The sequence below is a fragment of the Callorhinchus milii genome, unplaced genomic scaffold (assembly GCF_018977255.1).
Source record: "Callorhinchus milii isolate IMCB2004 unplaced genomic scaffold, IMCB_Cmil_1.0 Scaffold3, whole genome shotgun sequence".
NCBI classification, from domain to species: Eukaryota; Metazoa; Chordata; class Chondrichthyes; order Chimaeriformes; family Callorhinchidae; genus Callorhinchus; species Callorhinchus milii.
This window is the reverse complement of record NW_024704744.1, coordinates 37,409,688-37,428,106: the sequence shown is the minus strand read 5'-3', so window position 1 is coordinate 37,428,106 and position 18,419 is coordinate 37,409,688. Positions and strand designations below refer to the sequence as shown.

The window sequence follows — 18,419 nt, the reverse complement described above, 5'->3', positions numbered from 1 at the left end:
CACACACATACAGAAGCATACTCATACACAAATTCATGCGCACATGTGCTGCAATGCATACATGCACACATGCATGCATTCACTCATGCACATACACATGTGCACGCGCACACACGTGTACACTTACAGATATGTGTAACAGATTAATAAGAAAAGCATTTGGTTCTGTTTCAATTTAATTCTTTCAAAAAAAAGGCTAAGTACCTGATTGGAAACAGGATACAGAGATTCATGCAGACTGAGATTAACAAATAGCTGGATATAGGAGTCAGCTGTATGAAGATGACTGTGTACAATCATAAACTTAAGGAAGTTATTTTCCTCAGTGATTTAGAATAGGGGAACAATTCTGCCTTCAAAGAGTAATTTTAAAATAAAAATGTAACTTTTTCCCACTTCTGGGTGACCGGGAAGGCAATAAGCCTTTTGATTCATTTTCATCATTAGTAAAACAAACATGAAAACCTACCATTATCTCAACCCCTTTCACAGCCCTGTCCCACCCCTGTCCAGTTTTGACAAATAGTGGCAATCCTGAAGGAAATGTACTATATTACTCCCAAGTTCATAGTTACAAAATGATCTGACAGTAAGATTCAGTATTCAGCTTTTGGATCATTTTGGACTACAAATTGCAGCCAACTTGGTTAGAAGTCCTCACCACTTGTTGGTTTGAAGTCCTCACACCATTTTATGTTTGAAACAAAATTGCTTGATAGCAGAGCGAAGCATAGCCTGACATATGGAGGAGGGTTTGGTTGTGAGTAAAGCATTGAAACTTGCACTGTTCACTATGGGCCTGGGGTTTGCAGTTTCCATTGAAAACAGTTCCAACCTTTAAGCTGGTGGTGTCAAATATAATAAATTACATCAACTGTGAACAATCTGAAAAAAAAGCCGTTTTGCTGGGAAACTTAACCAGAGTGAAGTCAACAGGGAAGTGGCAGGAAAGGCTCTGTTTATGTGCAAAGCATTGAATTATTTTATTAACCCAATGGCTAGGTGATTCCTGTATTTTCCAACGTACTCTTAAGTATTTATAAATGTTTCCTGCCCATATGTGTGTCTGTGTCAGCGGATGTCTATATGAGCGTGTGTGGGTGTCTGTGTGTGTACACGTGTGTCAGTGTGTGTGTACACGATTGTGTGTGCATGTGTATCTGTGTCTGTGGTTTTGTACCTGTGTCTTTGGGTATGTCTAGGGGTGGGGGAGGGTGGATATCGTGTGTATGTTCCTAGCTACCTTATGGAATTTGCTTCATATAAGGATAAGAGTGAACTGACTGACTCTTCGCTTTTCATTTGCTCAACTCTCTCTTTCTCACTTGAATGCATTTCGTCTTTCTCTGTGTACTGTGTCTCACTTACGTCCCTCTGTAATTGTTATTACCTTCATTAATGCTTTCATTACAACTAGGCTCGACTATACGAACGCCCTGATTGTCGGCCTTCCCAATTCTCCGCTCCACAAGCTACAGAACATCCAGAACTCTGCAGCTTGTGTGCTCTCCAGCACCAGGCTCCGTGACCCCATCACCCGTACCCTCGTCCGGCTCCACTGACTCCCCTTCCTTTGGAGGATCGAGTTCAACATTCTCGTCCTCACCTTCAAGGCCTTCCATGGCCTTGCCCCGTCCTCCTTATCCCTTTTCAACCTCTCCGATCCCTCCGCTCAGCAGGCTCTGGCCTGCTCCATGTACCCCTTCCGACCTACCCCACCATTGGCAGTCGGGCTTCAACCCCCACCCTCTGGAACTCCATCCCACATTACCTTCGCCTCACTCCCTCCCGCCCTTACCTCCTTCAAGGCACACCTCAAGACCCTCATCTTCAACTGTGACTTCAGCCACCATCCCACTCTCTCTGGCTCCAAACTCCCAGTTATGTTATCAGTGGGATAAATTTTGGTAAACCACCCATTGATATGCATTCGATTGATAATCTATACAAGACATTCAGTAGCCTTGTAAGAAGCCGAAAATCATAAGTTACAAATGAGCAGGTGTAAGCTGATGACAATAGGAAGCCAGGCAGCAACACCTGGTGGTGACTGAACAAACCCATGCATCAAATGTGAGATTGTATCATGTGTCTGACGCACATAATAGAGGCTATTCTGTGTAGCATGCGATCCTGGCTGCAGTCCAGGGATTTTAAGGAGTAGATGAACCGCTTGATTTGTCTTATTGGTTCAAAACACACTCCAAGCAGAGGGGTGTGTTTTGTGTGTTGTGGGTGTTGGTGTGTTCCAGATTTATTATTCACTCCTTAAATAGGCATTTTTTAAATTGAATTCAACCACATTTAGTATCCCCTTTATATATAGATAATACATATACATATAGAATACTGGTGTCAAACCTGTGTATATGTGGAGATGCTGTTGTACAGATAATAATATGTTGCTTTTTCTGACTAGGATACAGATCTCCTTATAAGTGTTCTATTATTTATTATATGCTGTGGTTCTAGTGAATATTTGACTATTGGAAAGACAAATGCTTTCTGGCCAAATCCATACCTCGTGATCTACATTTTGTATAGCAGCCAACTGTAGCGGGCATTATATAAAGTGTAGTGTCACATCCATGAAAGTCTATAAATCCCAGGGGTCAAATGGAAATTAACAAATGCCGTGACTCATTCTTAGGCTGTGGAAATACCAGGGCTTGCCGACCAGCCAGAGTCATTCCACCAGTTTTCATGAAGTGGTCTTTTTGGCCAGTAACAGGAAGCTGTAGATGGCTCTGTCTGTGAACTGGGACAGTCAGTGCAGAGTTGTTGACCAGCATATTAAGCTGGGCACAGTACACGGCTGATTCTGCAGTGTACGTTTGGAGTTGTACAACATTCACTGGAGACTTCGACCTACTGCACTCTCCCACTTTATGGAGACAGGAGAAAGGTGCACCAATCAGACATACCTCTAGTACATGGTCCCTTATGAAAGAATTCTGCTGGTATTTAAGATTGTGGTGCAATTCCTTTCAGATTCATCGCAATGCGACCTGATGGGCATTCTCCTAAATGTATCTTCGTTTCAATGACGTCAGCTTCCCAGCGACCTAAGAAATCTCTTCATATAATTAGTCTCAAGTTCTCAGAAAAGTACCTGCCTCAGGTGCTTTGAATGTTGTTTTGAAATAAATTGTCGGCGCTCTCTAATTGCTGAGTTGCTAAAGGCTTTGCTCAGTGTGGATTGGTGTGATACAGACCGTGAACGCCTCAGGTTAGATCACTGATTCTGCTGAGTTGGCTGATCTCAAGGCGGACAAGATTGCAGGGCTATGGGGAGAGAGCAGAGGGCTGGGATTGATTTGGATAGCTCTTTTCAAAGAGCCGACATAGACACGAATGGCCTCCTTCTGTGCTGTATAAATCTATGAAGGCAAAAGGTATATTTAGGTCAGTTCTCCTGCTGCTGATCACTATCCACTGACTGCTGCAGCAAAGTGTGGGTTAAGTTGAGAGAGGACTGGGCTCAGCTGCTGACCCTCCACATTCTGTTAACAGCACGATCTTCATGTACCAGTGAGGAGTTGGAGAGAGAGGTTATTTTGTTTGTAGGGGTGTGGAGAACAAGGCTTCAACTGTTTGTAGTACAGTAGTTATATGTAAATCATATTTTCCTGTGTTTTTCCAAGCATAAAGTTCATTTATCACTGTACAAATAACATGATATTGTATACCTTCAGGTTCCTAGGTCCCTATCACTGGCACTCTTACTGCCTTATAAATCTGACATGATTCCACTGCCACTGTGGTGCTCAGTGCATCTTCTGTTTAACACAACTCTATTTAACACAAATTATGTTACGCAGACTGACAAGCTTTTTGCAGTGTACATAAGGCTGATATTTAATCCTGGAGAGGTTCTGCTTCCGTTTTGACATTGTAACCTCTTGATTGTTGACAAGATTGTGACAACAAGAGTTGAGTTGCTAGCTCTTAATCCACATCCTCTGTTTTTGCCAGGTGTACATGAGCTGCAGCTGGACCTGAAGGTTCTGTGTCAGTGCTGGAGTCAGCATGGGGGATAGGAACACATGGTGAATACGGAGTCCTGTAGCTCAGTGGTTAGAGCACTCGCTTTGCAAGCGAGAGACCTGAGTTCAATTCCAGACAGGGCGAAACTTTGGGCAAGTTTCCTTACTCCACACGCCTAATAATAATCCCCCAAAACAAAAAACAATAATAAATTGGTCATTTTCAATCCATGACTGTTTGTGGGACATTGCTGTGCGCAATTGGCTGCCGCGTTCGCCCACAAATATACAGTCAATTCAATTTACAGTGTGTTCTGTGAAGCGCTTTGGGACGTCCTCCCGACGTGAAAAACGCTATATCAAATGCAAGGATTATTATTATTATTAAACCACTTAATAATAATAATAATACTCCTTACATTTAGTGTAGCACCTTCTACATTGGTAGGACATCTCAAAGTGCTTCACAAGATTGAAGAAACGTTGTAAAGTGTAGTGATTGCTATCCATTGACTTGGGCCTATCTTGTGTGTCTTGTGGGTGAACTTGGCTGGCATTTTACACACAGTCTTTGTGTTTGAGGTCAGTAACTGAGTGCTGATGGGCCATTCAGCCATGTGGGGGCAACAGAGCCCAACCCATCCTCACCTGACCTCCAGACATCTGCACCTCTAGTAATTATTCCTCCAGCAGTTATTCCTCCAGCAGGGGTGCTGGGTTACGTAGAGAACCAGAATCGGGGAATCCGGGTTGATATTTTCCGCCCTAGCTCGGGGACACTGAAAGCCAATTGTAGACCCTCCTAAAGACTTCCTCACTGAGATCTCAGCACAGACCAGGAATTGAACCTGAAACTTTGCTAGTGGAACATTTTCATTTATTTATTTTGATGATGATACTTAGCATACTTTCTGCACCCACAGAGATCATACAGAAAAAGTTAAGAGAAGTAATATTAATGTTAAGAGAAGTAATAATGTTAAGAGAAGTAATATTAATGTGTAGATCTGATACTGCGATTATTAGGTCAAAACTTCTCCAAGTACTTTGAAGTGCAGTGACTGTTATGGCTGGTTACACCCATTATCCCCAACCTTGGCAAGATTTCCCGGTTTCCAGTTCCCTAGGAGATTGACTTTCAGGTCCCTTGTCTAGATCTTCAAATTGTTTCACGACCTCGCACATCCTACCTCTGCAATCTCCTTTAGCACTATTTTGTCTGTAATCTTTGTTACACAACCTCTGATCTCCTACTTGTTTCTCTCTCCTGCCCCACCATTGGCAGTCAAGCTTTTAGTCATTTTGTATCCGCTCATTCCCAAAAATCCTTTCCCCTGCCTTGATACGTTGCTTCAAATCCCTCTCAGAAATCTTTTTGATAGTCGTTGCTGCCATCTACTAGACTCCAGCAACAAAAGCCCACAAATATATTTTTTAAAAATGTTTTTCAATGGAGACATTAACTCAGGATGAAAAGACATGGCTCAATCTGTTGATGAGATGTAATGACTTCTGTTTCTTTGGAACATTCTGCTGAATTGTTGGAAGTACTGTCCTTTGGATGAACATTAAACCCATCTGCCTGTTCAGGTGGATGTTAAAGATTCCATGGCACTGTTCGATAAGAGAAGGAAGTTTCTCCCAGTATCCTAACCAACAATCTCCCAAATAAAATTAGTAATTCACTTCATAGCTGTTTGTGAGATGTTGCTGTGTGATAATTTGCTGCTGGGTTTGTCCACAAAATACACAATTGTTACATTTGACAGTATATCCTATGAAGTGTTTTTGGATAGTACCTTGATGTGAGTGGCGCTATGTCAAATGCAAGGATTATTATTTGATTTATACTTTGACAATGATGCTGAACAATGTGTACACAATAAACAATACCGATATCAAGAAAAAATAGACATACACAGCAATGATTTTACCCTCTTTTAATAGGGTAACCTCTTGCCTCTTAAAAGAGGATTTTACCTCTTGCTCCTCCCACAAGGTAAAAAGTTGGGTATATTTACCCTTTCTTTTAAAAGTAATACAAATTTCTTTTGTTTGTGAAAGACCTTCCCCCTCCCATTCCAAAGAACAAATTGTACCATTAAATGCTTATTCCCTATCACTGAATTGATACTCAGTGGTTGAGAGAACATGTGATTACTGTATATAAAACCTCTGGCTTTGAATGAGTTACGTAGAGAATTACAGGTGGAATCACAAGTCTGTAATCCACTCCGGGGGATTTATATTACATCAGTCATGAGAGGGATTCTTGCACAGTTTATCATTATCATCTGAGCTTCAGGCTTGTGTTACACCCTTGAAGTGACCCCTGCCTTTCTCCTTTTGTCTTTTCTCATTTTGTTTTTCTAGAAAGTTCTGTTGTGTTGCCATCACAGTGGCTCCTGATCATCCTCAGTTTTCCTGTACATTACAATTGTCATTCTTTTCTCACTTTCTGTAAGTTTGGGCTGTTCTTATACACACCAAGGAAAGAAAAAACTCGCACATTTATAGTGCCTTACCATGTTGAAACATCTCAAATCATTTCACAGGCCGTTATTGTTGAATGCAGTGACTGAGATCCAGAAATAGGCTTGAGGTGAATGAATAGTCATTCTGGAGAATTGTGGGTCAGGTCTCTGGAGGATTGTGGGCCAGGTCACTGAAAAAACTCTCTTCGTGAATAGTATCATGGGTTCTTGAACGGCCAACTTAAAACAAACAAATGGGACTTTGGTTTAAAGTGACATTGAAAGGTTGATGTCTCCAATGCAGTATCTCTTCCAGCACTAGATTGGAGTGTCAGGCTAGACTGTGAACTCAAATACCAACCTGGAGATTGTCTTTCTAACTCAGAATTAAGAGTATAAAATAAAGCATTGGGATAATTTTAGTGGTTCCCATATATTTTTGGTGTGTTTTGGTGCCTGTGAATAATAGGAAAACTATCGACTGAGTGTGTGCAGTTTTAACCCATTTCATTATGTGTGTCAGGGCACAGCACAGTAATGCCACTTTGCCATGTATCCTGTGAAGCGCTTTGAGACGTCTCAACGATGTGTTAAGGCACTATATCAAATGCAAGGATTATTATTATGAGCACTAATATTTAAATTAATGATTAATTTTGTGTGTGTCAGCCTGGCTCAGCAATTTAACCTCTGAGTCAGAAGATTGTCTGGTCTTTGAACTCATGTAGTCTAGGTCTAGTGCACTGCATTACTGGGGGTGTGCTGTATTGGTGGAGGTGAGTTGTTCGGATAAGAAGTTAAACTGAGGTTCTGTCTGCCTGTTAAGGTGGACTTTAAAGATCCCAGGGCACTATTCGAAAAGAAAAAGTAGTTTCTCCCTGTGTCCTGACCAAGAAATCCCCCAAATAAAATTGGTCATTCAATTTGTGACCATTTGTGGATTGTGTGCGCAAATCGGCTACAAATACCTTGTCACACAGCATATCCTATGAAGCGCTTTGTGATGTCCTCCCGACGTGAAAGGAGTTGTATCAATTGCAAGGATTATTATCATTGGTAAGGAAACTACAAGGTGAGATGGTGGAAATTTGCCTCTGTACCAGAAGAGGTGCTTTCCTGAAGCTGAAATTACGGTGTATTTAATGTGGAGTCCAGGGAGGTTTACTCTCTCTCTCTGGCCTAAGATAACATATGGTATGCAAGAGTGTGAGAGGAGAGGGTGAGAAAAGATCATGTTTGGTTGTAACATAGCCACGCTCAAACATACATCACCCACCACCTCAGCTCGCATGTGTCGATTGGTTACTTTGCCACCATGGACTGAGAATCCTTATCCAGCATGTGATTCATTCTCAAACAGAGAGGGGGACAGGGGGAGAAGGAAATTGCAAAAAAAAAACAGAGGGCTCACTCTGAGCTCAGTTGTAGGTTTGAAAGGTACAGTGCACTCAGGGGAGGGAGTGTTCTGGTGATGATATAAATCCTTCATTCTTCATTGCTCTGCTTTATGACTTCATCAGATCTGTTTAATTGTGTTAAAAGTACTGAAATGCTCTCGTAACTGTCTGCTGGACTCATTTATTCTATATATCAAATAGTGAAAGTTACCCTAATCTGTGGTGGGAAGTGATCAATCTTGTAATAACTGCAGTTCTGTTGCTTGATGTATTGCACACACTGTGTCGTAAGATTAGCTAATGTCCTCCATTAATGCTTTACTCCTTTCAAAATGAAATTGTCTTGTTATGTGCTCTCTCTGCTTACTCCGCAGCTGGGTGTACAGGGCACTTATTATCCAGTCACTGCACGGATGACATGACAGCTGCCTGTTTTAGCACATCATCTAAACCGTGTTCTTTTCTACCTGCCTCAGAGCTCTAGGGTAAAAATTTCCTTAGAGCACTACCCACATCACCTTTGGCAATGTTGGCCTCAAATGGGACTTGCCATTATATTTGCAAAGTGCCGAAGAGGCTGTGTGTAACTCTCTGTGGGATTTTTACTCTCAGTATTTCTAGACTGCAGCACCTTTCCCTGTGTTTTCCTGAGTAGTGTGCGCAGTGTTAGATTTAATTGTGATCCCATCGGAAAATCACTGCATCAAAGAACCAGACAAGCGAGAAGAGATCCTTTTACCATTAATATTCACTGTCTGCTAGGTATTATAAATGGTAACTGATCCCTAGAAGTTAATGGTAAAGCAGTAATCCTATCCTTGGGTTCGAATAACAAACATAAACCACTTGAGATTCACTCTCCTGGATTTGATGTTGTCTGAACTCCTCAGTCCATTTCCTGACTAGAAACTCACTTACAGGATCCATTTTCTGTATTCAATATGAGGTTTCAGACCAATCATAGCTTGATCAGTGCTAACAGACTTGTAACCCTGAGAAATTTGTAACAGTACTAAGCCCCTTTGTTAGTGCATATTATTTCATAAAGCATAAAACATAATTTCCAACCCCAAAACACAAAAAGAAGGCTGGTTGAAATAATGTGACCTTTTTTTCCACCAAGTGGCTACCATTTTGACATCACCAAATAACAACAACTTGTGTTTATATAATCCCCTCACTCAGGGTAGCGTCCCAGAGCGTTTGAAATAGAAGTAATTGGTCATTTGATGTGATTTGAGATAAGCAGGTTCTAATTATCAATCATGTGACTGGCAGGAGATGACTGTTATCATCTTATCCAAGCCTTGTAATATGCACTGCATTGGGCACATGGTTGTGCTATGGAATGTCTGTGGAGCTGTTAAACACGGGTTCAGCTGTGACCGGATCTCTTGGTTGCAGTAGGAAAGAGTTGCTTGTTTTATGCTCCATATGTATCTACCCAGACTGTGTGGCTGGATGCTTTTCTCTTTTATTTTTGCTTTCCTGAAATGGCAATCCAGCCACCAGTAATAAAACTATTTGAAAACCAAAAATGTACATCAATAAAGAGATGTGTAATAAAGAACCCAATTTAAGGTAATGTTTCTGTGTCTTTCTATTGCCTTCCCACCAGTGTTGCATGGTTCATTGTCACTGTCTCACTGATGTGCGTCTCTCTCTCTTTGTCTGCGTCTCTTTCCGTGTGGTCTGAATGAACATCCCTCTGCAAACTAGACACATGCTCTTTGATCCATTTGACTCGAGTCCTAGTTTCCTTATCCAAAGTTTCTTCATCTCGCCTCCCTTATTTCTCTTCCCCTCCTCCCCCCAATTCAGACTCGCAATCAGTTGTGTGGAGTGTTTTGAGACGTCATTTCAACGCGAAAAGCACTATTAAATACCTGGTGATAAGGATACATCATAATTGCCTTTTATGTTCAGTCAATAAACTGTTTCTTATTTATCCCGTCGATTTGGAATCTGAATGCGGAATAACTCACTCTTGCCCCCCTCCCCCCCACCCACACTGTAACCATCGATCAGTGCAGTCAGTTTCAAAAGATAGTATGTGTGCATTCATTGTTTTGCTCTGTGTATAAACCCTGTGCTTATTATGATTGCTTCTCCCTGTGAATTTAGTTGGTCCGATCAAAACAGGAGTGCAGAGGAGGCTCTCACGTAAAGCAGATTCTGTAGCCTCTGTTGTTTGAAAGCAATATGAGGTGACGCATCACTTGGCGAAGCAATCTCTCTCTCTCTCTCTTGCTCCCTCTTTGGTTATATTTCTTACAGTGGAGTTTGTGCCTTTCGAGATATTGGAACAGAAGCCAGCCTTAAACATGTGGCACATTGAATAGTTTGCTTGGTTTGAGGGTTGGATGGAAAGCTCACCACAGCCACACAACCCCTGGCTATCCAGCTCCATCCTAACACAGCTTTCTGGTGGTATTTAAGCCAGTAATTGCAGGTTAACCCTTAAGGAGCACTAACAACTGCCTGGAAGGAAACAAATGTGTAAAGTGCACCCTAGGGGAGTGGGTTGAGAAAGCTGAAGTGAATAAGGAGACAGATCAGGCTGTTGCATTTTCTAACGCACAGAATCATCACAAGTTGACACGTAATAGTGAGCTTGTCAAATGATAAATATTATTCATTAGATTTGGTGTAGCTCCTTTCACATCTCGAAGCACTTTACAGGGTATATTATACAGTGTGTGCATTTTATAGGGGAATACTTTGATCATGTGTACTGTAGGCAGTATTTTCTACAACAGCAACAACAACTTTACATTTCTATAGCCCTTTCACATCGGGAGGTTATCCCAAGGTGCTGGACCGTTCACTTGGCTTTTTGTAGTCCTTTATTGTGTCAAAGGCATTATAATAAATAATAATAAAAGACCTGGAGTCCTGTAGCTCAGTGGTTAGAGCACTCGCTTTGCAAGCGAGAGACCCGAGTTCAATTCCAGGCAGGTCAGGGCGAAACCTTGGGCAAGTTTCCTTACTCCACACAGAGCCTAATAATAATCCCTCCAAAACAAAACAATAATAAATTGGTAATTTTCAATCTACGACTGTTTGTGGGACATTGCTGTGCGCAATTGGCTGCCGCGTTCGCCCACAAATATACAGTCAATTCACTTTACAATGTGTTCTGTGAAGCGCTTTGGGATGTCCTCCCGACGTGAAAAGCGCTATATCAAATGCAAGGATTATTAAAGGCATTATATCATGTCGAAGCATTTCATGAGCAACCATTGCCAAATATTTATAAGATCTCACAAACGGGCATAACATTTGCCCGCAAAACACACAATCACTGCACTTTACATTATATCATGTGAAGCACTTTGGGATGGCCTCCCGATGTGAAAGACGCAATACCAAATGTAAGGATGATTATTATTATGATTAAATATATCAGGAAGATATCATGGAGTCCTGTGGCTCAGTGGTTAGAGCACTCGCCTCGCAAGCGAGACCTGGGTTTGATTCCCGGCAGGGTGAATCGTTGAACAAGTTTCCTTACTCCACATGCCTCTGTTTACCTAGCAGTAATAGGATCCCGGTTTTTAGTCAATTGGCGGATTGCTTTTCCGGGGACAATAATCCTTCAAAAAAAAATTATTTGGTCACTTAATCTACGACTGTTTGTGGGACACTATTGTTTGCAATTGGTTGCCACGTTTTGCCCACAAATATACTGTAAAGTGAATTGACTATATTCTGTGAAGCGCTTTGAGACGTCAAGAAGACGTGAAAAGCGCTATATCAAATGCAAGGATTATTATTATCCCAAAGTGCTTCACAGGATATAATGTAAAGTAGAGTGATGTGAGTGAACACTGCAGGCAATTTTACGCACAACATCATCCCACAAACAGCCATGGAGTAAATGATCAATTTTATTTGAGGTTTGTTGGCCAGGGCACTATGAGAAATTCCCTTTTATTGAGTAGTGTCCTGGCATCTTTAACATCCATCTGAACAGGCAGATGGGACCTCAGTTTAGCATCTGATCCAAAGATGAAACTTCCAACAATGCAGCACACCTCCAACACTGCATTGGAGTGTTAGCTTAGACTGTATGACTTCTAAGTCCCAATGTGGACCTTAAACCTACAACTTTCTGACTCAAGACTGGTACCAAGTGAGCCAGCCTGACACATTGTTATTATGAGGGAAATAACAAATCCATCTGGAGAACTGTTGGTCAGGACACAAGGTGAAACTCTGCTCTCTTTTCAAATAATGTTGTGGGATCTACCTGAACAAACAATACCAGGGTTTAATACAAAAATAGAAGTCGCTGGGAACACTCAGCAGGTCAGGCAGCATCTATGGAGAAAGGAAAGTGAGTCAATGTTTCGGGTCCACGACCCTTCTTCAGAACTGGGGCATGTTGGGAGGGAGAGGCTTTTAAGGGCTAACAGAGAGTGGGGAGGCAGGGCAAGGAAGACAGAGGAGAAAATAGGGTAGAGGACATGGGATAATGGGTTAAAGACATGACATGCAAGTGATAATAACGGAGCCAAGCTAGGAGTAGATGTTAGTGCTGGATTCATACAGTCCAGTTAAAAACATGTTCAGGACACAATTGCAATTTTTATTTAGTGGCAAGCGAGCGGACCCTGAGCTGATGAGGGAATGTTTGTTACACAGAGCTTCTACTGTACTGTTTAATTGTAACCACATGGGAGAGACAAATGAGTGGTTGTTCAGCAGCTGTTTGACTGAAAGAAAAGATTGTTTCTGATTTGAACTGTTTTGCACACATCCGGTTTACCGTTATTTACGTGATTGCACTGCTCTCGGTGCGATTTGTGGTCTGACTTATAATAAATGGGAATTAAAAGTGACAGGAATATTGAGCAGTTACATGAGGGAATTTAAATTCTTTAATGGATCAGGATAAAAATATCATTGGCGGTTTCCTCTCTATTCTTTATAAAAGGATTTTTACTATGTGTGTGTTTGCTTGTTCATGTCTGTGATAAGGAAAAAGGAAGATTGCATGAGGATGTAATCGAGCTCTTTCAAACACTTGCAATGATGGGAAATCTAGTGGAGTCCTGTAGCTCAGTGGTTAGAGCACTCGCTTTGCAAGCGAGAGACCTGGGTTCAATTCCAGGCAGGGCGAAACCTTGGGCAAGTTTCCTTACTCCACACGCCTAATAATAATCCCTCCAAAACCAAAAACAATAATAAATTGGTCATTTTCAATCTACCACTGTTTGTCGGACACTGCTGTGCGCAATTGGCTGCCGCGTTTGCCCACAAATATACAGTCAATTCACTTCACAGTGTGTTCTGTGAAGCGCTTTGGGACGTCCTCCCAACGTGAAAAGCGCTATATCAAATGCAAGGATTATTATTATTATTATTATAGATGTAATCAATTCTCTTATCTCAAATAGTGTTGTTAGATCCCAACAGTTGGGTATGTCTCTACCCTGCAGACATAACCGAGCATCTCTGAAAGTTAAATTGGGAAGATGCAACTTTTTTGAGGTTATCCTCACCAGGTGCCAAAGGGAGGCTGAATTCAAGCTGTGGAATGCTTGAACTGCATTCCTGTAGGGATGTAGCAATAAATATTAGATGCCTGTATTAGACAGGTTTAAGGCACATTGAAAGAAAAACACTAAAAATGGTTTTGCTGATAATTTTTTGCTTTCTTTTTGTTTTTGTGTATTTCAGAGGATGAAATGGTAAATGTGCAGATAGTTTGTGCTTGGTGCCAGAAGCTGGGAATTAAACGTTACTCCCTCAGCATGGGAAGCGAGGTAAAAAGTTTCTGCAGTGAAAAATGCTTTGCAGCCTGCAGACGGGCTTATTTCAAGCGTAACAAGGTAAGAGACCATTTAGAAGATCCTACTTATAGAGTAATGTAGAACTGTGAAGAGATGCGGTAATATTTGGCATTCACAGCATCTAGTGTTTCCCGTGAGAGTCTGAGCTCATGTAAACCATTTTTTTCTCCCCTAAATGAATAGGTGGTATGAAAACTGACTATTTTTAGGATTGAGGACTGCAACAGTAATTCTGCACCAGAATATAAAAATGTATTTTTATTGTTTCTCCCCTTTTCTCTGATATTCCCCCCCACCACACACACACACATACACCCTACCCCACTCTCGTAGTGTGTGTTCCCTTTGTCACTTTTTTCTATTTGTGACAGAAGGGATGCTCATGGTCGGCTAATGCCAGCTACACCGACTCATACCCTCCTTCGCCACCTCCTATCATCTTTGGCTCCGAGTGACACTCCAGTAAAGCAGAGAAAACCCACCTGCATGAGGTGATGGGAAACTCTGGGTCTCTAAGGCACAACTCCCACTCACATGGCCAACAGATACTACTATTTGCCACCAAGATGTCTAGAAAAGTTTAATCATGTTTGAAGCTTCTGTACATTTCTGAATATTTGATTATCACTGGAATTTGACAAACCTTCATTTCTGCAAATGCTATATATAAATATTTATCAGAAATAGTATATTTCTTTAAGCTGCAAAGGGATATTCAGTGCTCAAAGGGGTTAAAGACTGATCTTATGCATCACACATCAGAATTTGCAGATCACCAGAACCTGAATGTACGGCTTTTACCAGATTATATGTAGTCTGTCCAGCTCTCAGATATATTACCTTGTCTTTTTAAAGTTGAAATGGACTTGTCGATGTACCTGAAAGATCCGTGAGGAAACCCACAAAGTATTGTTTGTTTAAACATTTGTGAATTTTATGAAAAGGCATTCATTGAAAAGGAGGTCAAGTGGATTATTGATTGCAGTCAGACCATGAGGGAATTCAGAAAGAAACGCCATATCTTAGTATTCCCGCAAGCTTGCTCTAAACACATTTATAGTAAATTTAAATTTATAAGAATTCACATCCTATATCAATCCTGATTTGTTTTCTACCTCATGGTAGTTAGAGATAGATAGCTTCAGTAAAGGCATCTAAAATAAATTGTTATAATCGTCAAAGAGCCTCATTGAACTGTACCCAGTTGGAGCTGTCAGAGCTGTGGAAACAAACTGAACTGAAACAGATTTCTTTTGGAGGATTAACTGAAACTGATGGTGAATTGATTAAAATGTTGACTTTGGCAGGAATATAGCTTCAAGCTTATTGTGGCCGTAGAATATGTGAAGTAATGATAGGGACTGTATCCGAACACAAAAATGGACTTTTAATTTGGTCTCATAAATAGAATCGTCCCCGGATGGTGGTTCAGCCACTACCTGCTTATGTAACGTGGTCTAATTGTAGAAAACTTGTAGTTTTCCTAGTGCCTGTAGTGGAAGCTGAAATACTTGTCCATTGCTTAGTGAAGCTCAACTCAGATATTTACTTTCAATTGCTGACCAAGCAATATCATGCTAATATTTGAATGAAACTGTTTTCTTCCTTTAACGTATTTCTTGTGCTTCATGTTTTGTTGTTTGTACACATTTGTAAAGTGCATGCATTTTACAAAGTGTGAGGCTTGTTTATATAGGCTTAGTTGCTGATTTTGAGATCCCTCCATTGATTCTATGTTTGGTGACTAAGTATTGTGTCTTGAGTGGAGCTGTAAAAGGGAACTGTTGTGCTGGTTAAGAGTGTTGTGAATCTGTTACTTCTTTTACTGCTCTGCAATATTTGCAAAATATTTTTGAGAATACAACGTGACAAAGTCATTCAGCATTTATAGGCTTAAATTCTACCAATGCTAATTAAAAAGGACATCACTTTGAATTAGAGCCACATTTTAACAGATTAAAATTATGTTCTAAATCTCAGACCTCATCAGCCCAGGAAAAGCTGGATTTGGTAACGCTCAGTTTTAGTCAACTCTGTTCGACCTTATACCAACCTGGATGGTAAGGTTTTGTATGTACACATCTGTGTTCTATAACATTTATAGTAACTTCACATTTAAAAAGGAACTACAGTTTGTACCAGGGAAAAGCTGCAAAGCATTCCCACAGGCACAGTGCAATCCTCATGTTTGACTCCTGTACATAGATGTAAACTAATTAGTTTGATTCTCCCTATATAATAGGAGTCTGGGATTGATTTGCGTAATATGAGTGAAAATACCACAGCCATATAAGTGGCCTAAATACGTTTTTCATATGATAATCACCTTATATTTGATACATTTGATGTTGTATGTGTTAGTGTCTACTTTTATCTACAAATGCTGCTCTTAAGTGGGCAAGACGGGAATTTTTATTTAACTGATTGCTGAGGACAAAGAATTGTCCTCAGCAATCCGTTAAATCATTGCTGATTAGGAACATCACTTTGAGGGGGAATTTCGGGATTTAAGTTGTTTAAATTTGCATTAAGTGGCATTAGTTGAACCTGGTATCAAGGAACGGTTAGTACTAAATGTAGTTTGAAAGTTTAGAAATGCATGGAAACAGTCTCATACATTCTTCACAACTCCAAAAAGAAAATGAACTTTTTAAAACTCACACTTCCTCTGCACTGACTGTGGCAGCCAGCGTTCAGGTCACTCCTTCAGGTACATGAGATATAGAAATTTCAAATGACCGGCAGCAAATAAATGTCTTGGGTGTAACTATCTGTGTCACACTCGTTTTCACACTCGTTTTCAAATCCCTTCATACCCTGCCTGCCACCTACCTACCTCTCCGACCTGCTTATCCCCCAACCCACAACCTGCTGCCTCTGCTCGACTGGCTCCAGCCTTCTGCATGTCCCTCGTGCCCTCCATTCCACCATTGATTGCTGTGCTTTCAGCCACTATGCCCTGAAATTCTGGAACACTCTTTCTCTATCCCTCTATCCCTCCACCTTGTGCCTTCCTTCCCCATCTTCCAGTTGAGCCTGAACCTTCCTATTCGACTGTGCCTACGGTCACCTCCCCCTCCCCCCAGAGTTGTGCTCCGCCACTGTCAAGCGCTCTGGACTCTACCCTGCATGAAGGGTGCTATATAAATGCACGTTGTTGTTGTCTTGCAGGAATACCAGCGCTCTGTTACACCGCATTTGGTGATATAAATATGCATTTTGCTTCTAGCACCTTTACTAACCTAGAAACCATATAATCTGGCTTCTTATTGTCACGCTTGTCTTTCTTGTATGTACAGTAATAAGAAGAGTTTATTTTAATCTCTCAAAATATTCCCTATTGGAGTCAGTGTGATAAAATGATACAATGCCACATCCTGCGTATTTCAATGGGAAGCAATGCTCCTTTTAGAAAGAAAAAAACAATTTAAAAGGTGGGAGGGGTGAAGAAAATGATTCTGCATTGTTCTCGAGAGTTGGATGAAGAGTGTTGTGATTATTCTCCATTAAACACATCGCGCCACAAAAGCACACCAGGATCAAGTTACTGTGAATATTTGCAGCTGCTGAATTTGTGTTGACAGATGTGATTTTGTTTTGTGTGTGGTCAACTCAAAGTTGACATTGCCAGAAATACTAGATTAAATGGCTTTAGCTCTCAACTGATTTTTTTCTAAAAGAAAAAGTAAAAATAGTCACGGATTCTTAACCTTGTTGAGTATTTTTCGCTTTGATGCCTTTGAGAAACAATAGGTTCTCACACAGGTGTACGAACCCCAGCTCCCAGTGCTCGGCTGACAGCTGTACACTGACGCTGCTGTAATCATGGGATTGTATGTGCAGCCTCTAAGCTACATTTAACACAATTGCCCGTTACTGTTACGGAAGTAGTTACCACAGAAACCCAGCAGAGATCAATTAATCACATGGTTTGATTCATCAAAGTAATTGGTCGCTCACTCCATGGCTGCTTGCGGCACATTGATGCGCGCAACTGGCTGCCACGTTTCGCCCAGAAGGTTTATTTCGAAACCAAAGTCGAAAGAATTCGCTCAGCTGCCTCTGGTCTTCCGACCACGACCCCCTCCCCATCTCTCCATCACACCCCGGCCCCTACCCATCTGTCCCTCCATACCTTCGAACCTGTCAACCCCTTCCTCTCTCATCACCACCATAACTCACATGAAACTGACCACCAGCTCCCTCGACCCCATCCTTACCCTCTCCTTACCTCCCAGCTCCACCTCCTTGCCCCCCTACTCACCGACATCATAAACCTCTCCCTGTCCACTGGTACTGTTCCCACCCCATTAAAAATGGCCGTCATCACTCCTATTCTTAAAAAACCCTCCCTGGACCCATCTCTGCTCTCAAACTACCGCCTCAGCGCCAGCTTTCCTTTCCAAGGCCCTGGAATAAGTCGTTGCTTCCCAGCTTTGCTCCTTCCACTCCCTTCACGAACCTCTCCAAACAGGTTTCCGTGCTGCCCACAGCATAGATATAGCTTTGGTCAAAGTGACAAATTACATTTTGTCCATCTGCAACCATGACTCCCCCTCTGCCTCCTCATCCTCCTTGACCTCTCTGTTGCCTTCGATCCCGTTGACCACTCTATCCTGATCCACCACCTCTCCTCTCACCTCAACCTTCATGGTTCTGTCCATGAATGGTTCAGAACCTACCTCTCACACCACCTCCACTTCATCTCCACAAACGGTTTCTCCTCTAGCCCCCACACCATCTCATGTGGAGTTCCTCAGGGCT

The 18,419-nt window shown here is 41.5% G+C and overlaps 1 protein-coding gene across 1 annotated transcript in view; it reads left to right on the top strand.

The window, feature by feature from the left end:
• The window catches only part of LOC103189819 (sine oculis-binding protein homolog), an 84,310-nt gene that overhangs the window by 13,534 nt on the left and 52,357 nt on the right, over positions 1 to 18,419 (top strand). The window contains exon 3 of the mRNA XM_007910343.2: positions 13,543 to 13,694. Within this exon, the coding sequence (XP_007908534.2) occupies positions 13,543 to 13,694 (152 nt within the window). The remainder of the gene's footprint in view (positions 1 to 13,542; positions 13,695 to 18,419) is intronic.